General features: G+C 41.8%; 1 protein-coding gene across 1 annotated transcript; it reads right to left on the minus strand.

Annotated features, from left to right (window-relative positions):
• Positions 1–8: 8 nt before the first annotated feature.
• LOC139639238 (laminin subunit alpha-4-like) lies at positions 9–10,591 on the minus strand. Its single transcript, XM_071513317.1, has 10 exons — positions 10,425–10,591; positions 9,183–9,315; positions 8,422–8,576; positions 7,622–7,814; positions 6,583–6,720; positions 5,525–5,684; positions 5,278–5,408; positions 4,986–5,079; positions 3,620–3,739; positions 9–2,436 (listed from the first exon to the last, which is right to left on the minus strand). The coding sequence occupies exons 1-10, from the start codon at positions 10,589–10,591 to the stop codon at positions 2,288–2,290; spliced, it is 1,440 nt and encodes a 479-aa protein (XP_071369418.1). The 3' UTR covers positions 9–2,287.
• Positions 10,592–11,313: the final 722 nt, after the last annotated feature.

The following is an 11,313-nucleotide window of genomic DNA, read 5'->3' on the forward strand; positions in this document are numbered from 1 at the left end:
TGTATGAAAGAGCTTTATTTAGAAATACATTTACAACACATGGGGGGAGGGGGGTGTGGGGGGAGGGACAGCTTATTCTTACTGTGACAGATATTAAAATGGACAGTTATATTTCACACAGGCTTCACACTCCATCATGGAACATGATGAGGGAGCCGGGCAGCCTGGGAAGGCAAATGGGAAAGTATCTAGCTGGACTATATGGAGCAAAACAAATGAAAAAACTGTATTTCCACAGTAAAAAAAAAAATCTTTTAACTTTGTGGCTAAGATCTGAACCTCAGTTTCCCGGAGGAATATGGGAATAAAAACCAGCAAAATAAGTTGTACATAAGTTCACCAAAATTCAAAACAAGTCTGCAAAATGTATCACACACATGCATTTTGCTTTTCAAATTTACAGATTGGAGTACACACTTGTGTTACAAGGTTATCCTCAATGGGTTTTTTTTTACCAGGTGCATTACATTATATAGTATATGTGTAACTTGTTTTAAAATGATCAAATAAATGGTTCAAAGTCAGGTTACAATACACATCCAATTTATTTTGTCAGTTTTTTATTCCCAGAAAGCATCTTTAGACTTAAGTTCATCTTTTCTCCATTCATTCCCAATGGAACAGAGAGAGTGATTCTTCTCAAAAATCATTTTGAAAAAGATTTGCAGCAGATTTGTTGTTGGTGAAACTGCTCTTCATCTCCTCAACACTGATGACCAACATGTCATCATGTCAGAGGCTCTGCCTGTGCTCACATAACTTCAGTTAAAATCTTTTTGTGGGGATTTTTAAAACCCCTCATATACAAATCCATATATTTAAGATTATACCAAAATATATAAAATGTGCAATTCTATATAATTTCATACGGTGTGTATGGATTTAATTTTTCCTGCTAGATGGGTCCGTGATGGTCGAGGCAACACATTTTATCATTTCAGAAAGTGTGATTTTATAGTTTGCATATACATAAAACAAAGACCCTGTCTGCAAACAATTTATAACCAGAATTGAAGCCTTAAGTAAGTTTTCATCTGTTCATTTCCTGGTTTATTTTTCTTTAGGATGAGGGAGATTTTCTTTTTTTTTACCCCCAAACCCTAAAATGGTTTCTGCTCAAGGAAAAAGAAAACAACAGAATAACTTGTGAAATCATGTTGGAACCAGGATATTTAACATCAGGGGTAAAGAAGTACAGACTCTTTAAAGCTGCGGTGTCTGTTACAGATGTGAAGCTCTGATTAGTTTTATCAGACTAGTGAAACTCTTTCTGAGTAAAGAATAGAAGACTAGTAAGGCCGTTCTACACAGGCAACATCTTTAAGCAATGTAGATGGCAATTCTGCAAAAAAACAACTGAGTTATTGATGATAGATTTCTTGTATTTAAACAAAATCCATATGATGATCCTGCACTCCTTTCCAGGTTTCTACATAAACACAAAATAAACCTGAATCATGGCGTTTTTTAATACATTTCGAACTTTGATCTTCTTTACAAGAGAGATCTGGAAACGGCAGCAGGAGCAACTTTTACTGATATTCTTCCCAAAAGCTACATCAGATCCTGTGTACTGCTGTTTGTTGTCAACCCCAGTCTGTGTTGCGGCAACGTTGCCCGTCTACGTTGCCTGAGGACGTTGCCCATGTGTCACGGCGTTCACAGTGTACCGACTCAGTAAGTGTTAATTTCCTCAGGTAGAGATGCATGATACTCAGTTTATTTACTGTCAATACAGATTCAGATTGATAAACCTGCAGTATATATATATGAGCTGATACTGAACTGAATAATAAACTGTAGATTTAGGTCATTAGTTTGAGGACAGAGGACAAAAATGACTGAGATATCATTTATTTTTCACCATGAAACATCCGCTTTTGTTTGAAAAAGGCAGAAAATCATGTGACTTTCTTGATATCTGATTCCAGTATTGATATCTTGGTATTTTAATATTGGCATCATTATTCTCTTCCCTGTTTCAGCCCGGTATCGGCCTGATATCCTGTATCAGTATCAGTGTATCAGTATCAGTATCAGTATCAGTGCATCCCTATCCTCAGACAACTGTCAGTTTCTTAGCACCCTGTAGCAAAAAAAAACAAAAACCAGTAATATAGTGAAGACAAACGGAAAAATAAAAAATATACATTTTTCTGAAAAATAAATATTTATATATATTTTTTAAATTAGCTACAGTAACATGACACCCACCACCAGTAATTCGTAGTTGGGGAATGTGAGGGTAAGTGTGTGTGTGTGTGTGTGTGTGTGTGTGTGTGTGTGTCTACATATACGGGCAGCCCTGCGTCCCCACGGCTCCCTGGACAGCCAGAGGTTTGGACAGCATGGCCGGTCTGTGGTTCAGCGTCGCTCGGCGGATGCAGCCGTGGAAGGAGGGCAAGCCGGCAGGGAGACCGGGTACGACCACGCCACCTGGTGGACAAGACAGAGGGAGGGAGGGAGGGAGGGAGGGAGGGAGGGAGGGAGGGGAGGGTTGAGGGAGGAGGAGAGACGAAGGCTGCGTTCACATCACCGGTGGAAGTGGCTTAGATCTTTAAATATTTGTGTCCACTGCATATGAGGGAACGTATTTATGTTGACAACCAAGACGAGTTGGGGGGTTTAGGGTGGGAGGTTTGTGTGTATACTTTGTGATGCGTATATTTTGTATTATGTTTAAGAAGAAAAATAAAAAAAACTGCTAATCAGAAGTGGCTTAGATCTGCTTTTTTTTCCACTCACATGACACGGATCAGATTTTTTCTGAGCAGTGTGAAAAACAAAAATCTGATCTTTTCAAGTCAGATTTGGGCCGCTTTCATAGATCTGATACATAATCCTTGGCAAGATTATTATGTAAGAAATTCACCCATTTTATGAGTCTAAATCAGTGGTTCTCAACGTGGGGTCCGGGGACCACCAGGGGTCCTTGAGGGGGTTCCACGGGGTCCACAGCAAACTGGTGAATTCTTAAACTTCACTATTATTTCACTTACAACAAGTTAATATAATTAGAGAATGTAGAAGAATGACTGTTCTGATCATAGTTTCTCTGTTATCTCTCTGCCTACAATACAGACAGTCATGGAGTTCTGGACAAAATCATATCTGACAATAAAAATATTCTCAGATTTGGGTCCGAGAGTCAAAATCTCATCAAATGGGGGTCTGTGGTTCTAATGTGGACTAAATTAAGGGTCCTTGATATGAAAAAGGTTGAGAACCACTGGTCTAAATCACAAAGTGGGGGCTGCAACAGAAAAGTGTGTCTTATTCCCACTAATTGAGACTATAGATTCACCGCATTTGCCCAAATTAAATTCCAATGTCGGTCACTTCTCAGCCCATAAAAGTGGAAATTAAAATCATTGTTCATTGTTTCCCCCAGAACTGTTTTCTCATCAGGGTGGAAAAGCCTCTGAAACATCATGGGACACTAAAACTCTCCACTGAAACCCAGACTGATGAAACTCTTTCAGGTGGGTGAGGGTGAGTCAGTAATGATTGAGTCTTTGACTTTATAGCAATAAAACCTTCCTTTTGGTCTTGTGAGAGCACACACAGAGCGGTGTGTGTGTGTGTGTGTGTGTGTGTGTGTGTGTGTGTGTGCCCTCACCAGGTGCCCCCCCCAGGTAGACGGTGTCCTTGCCCCCGGCGGAGCGGCTCTGCTTGGGGCCCACACTGTGCTCGCTGGCCGCGTCCACATGGAGCTGCAGGACGTTGTTCTTCTTCACCACTGGAAACACAGACAGAGAATAACAGTATTTATATAGCACCATTCATACACAGAATGCAACTCAAAGTGCTTTACATAAAATAGATTGATTAAAACAATACATGGATTAAAAACAGTAAATGGATTAAAACCATTACAATAAAATTAGAAATTCAACATTATGGTGGAATATCAACCATGTACTGCCAAATTTCAGAATATTTACAGTCTTAAAAATACTGTTAAAAAGCACTAGTACCCTTATGTTTATTTTCCCAGAGTTTTTATTTGTCCCAGTAACTTTTGTGACCGCTGTCATTTTGCATCCCCTCTTAATGCTCATAATGATTCATACCTTTTCAGACTTTGATCCACACTTTTCTACATAACCTGTGCTGATAGCGTATCTTAACCCCATATCCTCTATTCTTACTTATATTCTGTTTTCCTCTGCTCTCTCCCAGCACTATTTGCTGCTGCAGTGACTCAGTTTCCTCACGCAGATCAGGAAAGCTTCATCTTTGAGATCTTCAGCTTTCATTCAATTTGGGATCCTATAACATCCTACTTTAAAAAATTAAAAACCCTCCCCCTAAACTGACCGTCGCACACCTTTCTCTATTACCTTCTTTTCTCATGGCCTGAACACAGAATCATACAATCAAGCAGTATGCAATCCAGAATTTTATCTTATTATTGTAATTTTTGTTCTTGTTGAGTTATTTTATTTTTATTTCTCTGTTGTTTTTGTTTTGGTTTCTCTCCTCCCACATACCCAACTCCATTAAATTTTGTGTAATTGAGCGTATTTATTTTTATCTAACAGTTCTATTGAAACTCAGTGTATATGTCACTATATTGTTATGCTCGTAGTTACTTTAATTTGAATTTTTTATACATGTAGCTTGGGTTATGGGTGGGAAACCTGATGTGAGGAGAGGGAAGGGAAAAAAAAAATGAGACAAAACATCTGTAACTACATCTGTCCATTGTCATGTTGGTCTCTAATAAAAATAATTATAAAAAAAAAGAAAAAAGGAAAGCTTCATCTTATCTCTAATTTAGAACGGCAGGATGGCCTGGTGGTCGTCCTGTAGCCCAAATGATCAGGTTTGATTCCAGCAACAGCCAATTTTTCCATCGAATGCCACACATCCTGTTGAGCCTACTAACCCTGCTCTAAGAGCGTCGGCTAAATGCATTGTGGGAGTTCCTGTCTGCTGTCAGTCCCTCCGTCCCTGAGGAAGCAGCTGCTGTGTGAACTGACCTGTGACAGTGTGCCAGCGTCCGTCACACAGAGACTCTTCAGGAGTGAAGGAGGTAGAGAATTCACCGCTGCCGCTGTTTACTGACACTGTGACCTACACACACACACACACACACACACACACACTTTCAGGTTTTGTTTTGCAGACAACTTCAAGGGCAACACAGGGAGAGAGAGCTCCACAATGATGAATTAATTCTGCTTTCTTTCCTTTCAGTTTCTTTGATGTTTGAATAAAAACAAAAGCAATAAATCCACATTGGACAGGATAGGAGTTTGTAGTTGATCTTACCTCCCCCTGGTTGAGGACCAAAGTCAGGTGGCGGTCCGGCGATGTCCCAGAATGCAACAGCAGCCCAGAGTCCGAGACGGGCCGAACCTCCAACTGGATCTCCACATCCCGACCCAGAACCAGGGACTCATCTGCAGGGAGGGAGAGACGCTTCGATTAGGACACAACAGGAGACACACAGCGGGACACAAACAGGACACAACAGGACTTAAAAAAAACCAGTTGATGTAGAGTCAGGGTTCAGCACCTATGGCGATGTGTCCCCCCTGGCTGGAGAAGTACACCCCGGGCTGCAGAGGGTTCACGAAGCAGGGCGACGCCCCCTGGCTGTGGGCGGGGCTTCCTGCAGGAGCCTCGTTCAGCTTCAGGTCCCTGACACAGCCCACGAACCCCCCAGAGCCTGGAGCCTGCAGCACAACAAGACCAGTTCAGTTCAGTTCAGTTCAGTTCACTTCAGTTCAGTTCAGTTCAGTTAAAATACAAGTACAATCATATGAGACATAATGGAGATATGTGAAATGGGACACCCTGATAAGCTATCTGAAGCTTGAGAATAGGGGCCCAGACACTAAGCAGATAGTATTTAAAGTATATGTTTACTAACAGGTCTAGATTTGAAAAAGTGCATGTATTATACAGTAACATTTACAACCTACAAAACACCTAAGACTAACCTAAGACCCTAAAAAGTACTACTAAATGGTCCTAAGACATTTATTCCATCAGTCTAAACATCGATTAAATAAGTAAGATACAATAAGTAGAGACATATGGCAAGTGGAAATAACGGTACAATTTGAATGGATTTCAGAGTAGAGTAACTAGTTGGAAATATCTCTATGTAGGGCTGGGCGATATGGTTGAAATCAATATCTACTGTATATATATCACGATATGGCTCACATATGCAAAATCACATTAAATAATCAAATGAATGTTCATCTCATTGAACTGAATGGTAATGTTAGGTGTGATGTCAAACAAAACTGAAATTTTCAAATAATATTCCTACCATACCTCATTTTATCAGAGTTTTTAAGTAAAATTTGCTCGTCATCATCAATTTAGACAGCAGAAATGTGTGTCACGATATTAAAATATCTTCATATCATCACGATATGATTCCACTGAAAGACGATAAACGATAATATCGAATTATCGCCCAGCCCTAGCTGTATGGATATTTCAGTCAGAGACACTGAGGTCAGAGGAGTTCAGACCATTTAAAACAACAAATGGTTATACATTTATCCAAGTACAAAACACACAGAGCGTATCCTGTAACCCAGAGTAACGCTGTGTTACCGTCAGAGAGGGCGGGACTCCTCCGACGTACAGCGGCCCGGTGAGGCGCGTCCTGTCTCCTCCCGGGACTCTCTTGGACTGGGCGTTGATGCCGTCCACGATCAGACTGGCCTTCTCTCCCTCGCGCTTTATAAACACCTGGAGGGACACAGAGAGGCACGACAGGTAAGACACACACACACACACACACACACTACACACAAGAGCTGTTTCTCGTTAGTCGCATCATGTGATGTTATACAAACTGGTATCAACGTTATTTGATACCAAAAAACTGTTCCTCATACCGGCCTCTATGTACTGAATGATTTCCCCTCTTTACTCACTTGACTCACTTTGATTTTTCTTAGCACTCGCTCTCACATGATCGTGTTATGGTCAGAGAAATATTGTCCAAAATATTGTCAGGCAACTACTTTGGCACAACATATTTTTGGTTGCTTGTCATTTTTGGTGATCTAGGAAATTAAGTTTATTCTACTGATGCACTCATTCTAACCCTAAATTCTTAAAGTAATAATCCGCTACTTTTTCATATAAATAAATGTCTGTTTTGCTATTCTCAATCACCGATTGCTCTAACTCAACAGTGATCCAACCTATATCCAGTTCATAAATCTTCTCCACTGTCTGTTCTGAACAGCCGGTGTCTGGCGGCTCTTTCCTGGGAAAAAAATCCTCTGCCGCACAGGAAGTGATGCGTTTTACATTTCCGGTTTTGTTTGGAATAAACAGAAGAAGAAGAACTGGGTAGTTAGCATGAGCAGCGATAGCCACCATGGCTGAGCAGACAAAGAAAAGAGAAACTCAAACTGCAGCAACAGAAAGCAATGACCACTTAGAATGAAAGATGTCAAAATGAAAACAAATGAGAATCTTTAAAATGTCAAATATAACGTAAAAATAGTAGATAATAGGAAAAAATGCACATATTAATGCTGGCCTGTGCTGTCAGATATTAGCAGCCGGATCCAGCCACCTGATGTAATAAATTGACTTCCTGGTGCCCAGGTCATGTGACCGCGGCCTGTGACCTCACCGTGTGCCACTGGTCGTCGTTGTACTTCCTGCGGCTGCGCAGGCTGACCTTCCTCTTCCCTCCGTCCAGCAGCAGCAGCAGGTGGCCGTCCGACACCACGAGTGACATCACCGCCCCGCCGTGCGGGCCGCCGGCCGCGTACAGCACCACACCGTCTGACGAGTTGATCCTCGTCGCCATGGAGATGTGAGGCCTGCAGGGAGGGGGGGAGGGGGGTTAAATACTGAATCTCATTTACAGACATTTCACAATTTCGGTTGTATAATGAGAGATATTTGTTGGGTCGACTGTGCCAAGATTACGTATTTATTTATTCAACAAATGTGTTTCCATCACTTTTTATTATAGAAGCGTGTTGCATTTATCTTGAAAACAAAAATGGTTGAATCAAGGTTTTACTCGTACCAAGATGTGTTTTAACAGGTTAGAAAGGATTTAGGTTTCCCCTTTAATCTTCCCTTAACATGCAAGTAAGAAGCCAGAAAACATCTTCAACCTTGTGATCATTTTCTCATAGCAATGAAAAAACGATCACATTATTATGAGACAAGATTTTTGTCATTTTTTTTCTCAGTGAATGCAATACGCATACAATTTATCGCATAAATACTGTAAGGATGAAATGTTTTTCTGCTTGAAGTAAAATGTTCTGTTTCTATTCAATCTATTTCTAGTTCAATATATCATAATTTGTGTAAAAACACCTGGATGGTAACCCAGCAAGAGAGACAGATATGGAAACACAGAATCAGTGAGACAGACAGATAGAGAGAGACAGACAGAGAGAGAGAGAGACTCACACAGTGCTGAATGTGCTGGGCAGTGTGTCATATCTCTGGTAGCTGTGTGTGGAGCCGCTGAAGTGTGAAGCTCCAGGCTCCTGAGCAGACTGCTCACCCCGACAAGACTCCCTGGTGTTCCTGCTGCGAGAGCCAGAAGGCTTCTTCTGCTTTCCCTGGAGAGAGAGAGAGAGAGAGAGAGGGAGGGGGGGAGAGAGGGAGGGAGGGAGGGAGGGAGGGAGAGAGGGAGAGAGGGAGAGGGAGGGGGAGACAGAGAGAGGGAGGGAGAGGAAGAGAGAGAGAGGGAGAGGGAGGGAGAGAGGGAAGGAGGAAGGGACGAAGGGAGAGAGAGAGTGAGAGAGGGGGAGAGAGAGAGAGAGAGAGAGAGAGAGAGAGAGAGAGAGGGAGGGAGAGAGAGACAGAGAGAGTGAGAGAGGGGGAGAGAGAGAGAGAGAGAGAGGGAGGGAGGAAGGGAGAGAGAGAGAGAGAGGGAGAGAGAGAGGGAGAGAGAGGGAGAGAGAGAGTGAGAGAGGGGGAGAGAGAGAGAGGGGGGGAGGGAGGAAGGGAGAGAGAGAGAGAGGGAGGGAGGGAGGGAGAGAGAGACAGAGAGAGAGAGAGAGAGAGAGAGTATCTTAGGTTAGGTACTTAGGTTTTTTGCTATGTTTAGGTGGTTCAGTTAGTATCTGTAGTATGTGTGTGTGTGTGTGTGTGTGTGTATGTACGTGTGTGTGTGTGTATGTGTGTGTGTATGTGTGTGTGTGTGTGTGTGTGTGTGTGTGTACCTTGTGGTTCTTGCTGTGTTTGGGCGGAGCAGCCAGGATCTGCTGAGGCTTCTTGGCAGCGGGACAGTCCAGAGGAACGTTGATGTTCTCTTTGGCTTTCATCAGGTTCAGAACCATCTGAGGACTCGTTTCCCTGAGGAACCGAACACAGCCGAGTGTCAAAACACACTCGACACACACTCCACTTACACACTCCACTTACACACTCAACACACACTCCATACACACCATAAACTCTTCTGACAAACTGACCACATTCCACTGTTTGTCTATGGAGAGGAGCGAGACAAACAGCTTCTTCCTCCATCATAGAAAGTTAACTGGTGTTCAACTTTCACACTTTCTCGCACAACTACACATTCTTTATATGTCTGAGAATTAATCTGTTGCTTGTAAATTCCTAGTATTCACATGATGTCACATGCATTTCCTACGAATGTGGTGTCCTACAATACACACAGCTCATTGGCTGTGGCTGTCTTTTGATTATAATCATTTGTTCATTTATTACGATCACCTGCTATCTTCCTACCAAGATCGCTTGAAAGCATAGCAAGCAGAAAACAACAAGGGTACAAAGCGTGTCGTAACAGTATAAAACAAATATATAGAACATTACAACTATGTGCAGTGGAGCCACAAATAAAAGTATAATGACATGATACACAAGTAAAAATATAGTGAAAGTCAGAGGTGGGGACTCGAGTCACGTGACTTGGACTCGAGTCACAGTTTTAACTGCTTGAGACTTGATGCATGAAGAGCAGACTTGAGACTTGACTTGGGTTCTGGTGACTTGGGACTTGACTCTGACTTGTACTCTGATGACTTGAAAAGGTTTCTAAAGTCTTGACTTGAGATCTTGTGTTTGTGTAAATGACTTAGATTGAAAGTGATGAGATTTGTTCCAGCAGACGACTGAATTTAAATTCTGTTTTCTGAATTTGTATGGAATGATTGAATTTATTGAAGTTGAAACTGATTATAGAAATCAAACTCATGATGCTCTTACCAAGTTTTTATCCTATTAAAACCATATTGCATTGAAAAGTCCTAGATATTTAGTTTTCTTTAAGATATTAAATTGATACTGGACTCTGGATTTGTTCTGACTTGACTTGCTGTTCTACATTTAGACTTGAGACTTCACTTCAGACCTGAGACTGACTTGGGACTCGAGCAAAGTTGACTTGGTCACTCCTCTGTCTGTAAGAAAAGGCCCTGGGTTGTCAGCCTGCTCACCTCTTGATGAACAGGTTGCTGATGCAGCCGGTCAGGTTGCTGGCTGTTTGGTCGGGCGTTCCTCCCAGGTAGACGCTGCCCGCTGCGGTGGCCGCGGCTCGCCCGCTGCCGCCGGCCCGGCCGCCCTCGATCCCCTTCTCCAGCATGTCGTCCATGTACAGACGCATCCTGCGGGACGGAAACAACACGACACACACGGCGGTCAGACCGACTGAGGAGCCGACGGTCACGGCAAACAGCATCAGCACAGGAATTTGGAAGGAAATTCACAAAACCCTCTCAAGAAAAAAAAATCTTCTCAAGTGCCATTTTATTCTTAACTTTAGTCTTAAGAAAAAAAAAAAAATAGGAAAAAATGCTATTCTCAAAAACAGTTCTTATATATTTTCTTAACTTTCTTCTTATGTTTCTTCCTAAGAAAAAACTTAGGAATAAATGGTATTCTTGAAATGAAAGTTCTCAAATTTGTTCTTGATTTTTTTCTTAACTTTAAGACGGCCCTTCACCTGTCTTAAAACTCCTACAGTGAAAAGGTAAGCCTCTAATATCATATATTTAAACACATTTTAGACAAGTAGGTTATAGTTCAAAGTCTTCATAGGTTCCCCTACACCTAACATTAAGATGAACATTTATTGTAAAGCTTTATTTGGTGTAGGGCCAGGTAGGCCTCTGTCTCATGTCTGTTGAAAATAAGCTGCAAATTTTACAGTTACCAACAGCAACCAATGTTTAAATCCTTTCATATACTTCATCAGTTACCAGTTGCCCTAAATAGGTTTTCCCCCAATTGTTTTGCATTTTGGATTGCTTCCTAGCCTCAGTGGCAGTAAGCCTAAAGTTTATTAACCAGAATTAATTCAGGCCCTATTTTGAGAAGTTCTTAAGT

Source organism: Centroberyx affinis, unplaced genomic scaffold (genome assembly GCF_046629955.1).
Source record: "Centroberyx affinis isolate AG114_WGS23_722 - 3 ecotype Tasmania unplaced genomic scaffold, CSIRO-AGI_Caff_v1 ptg006987l_1, whole genome shotgun sequence".
In the NCBI taxonomy this organism is placed as follows: domain Eukaryota; kingdom Metazoa; phylum Chordata; class Actinopteri; order Beryciformes; family Berycidae; genus Centroberyx; species Centroberyx affinis.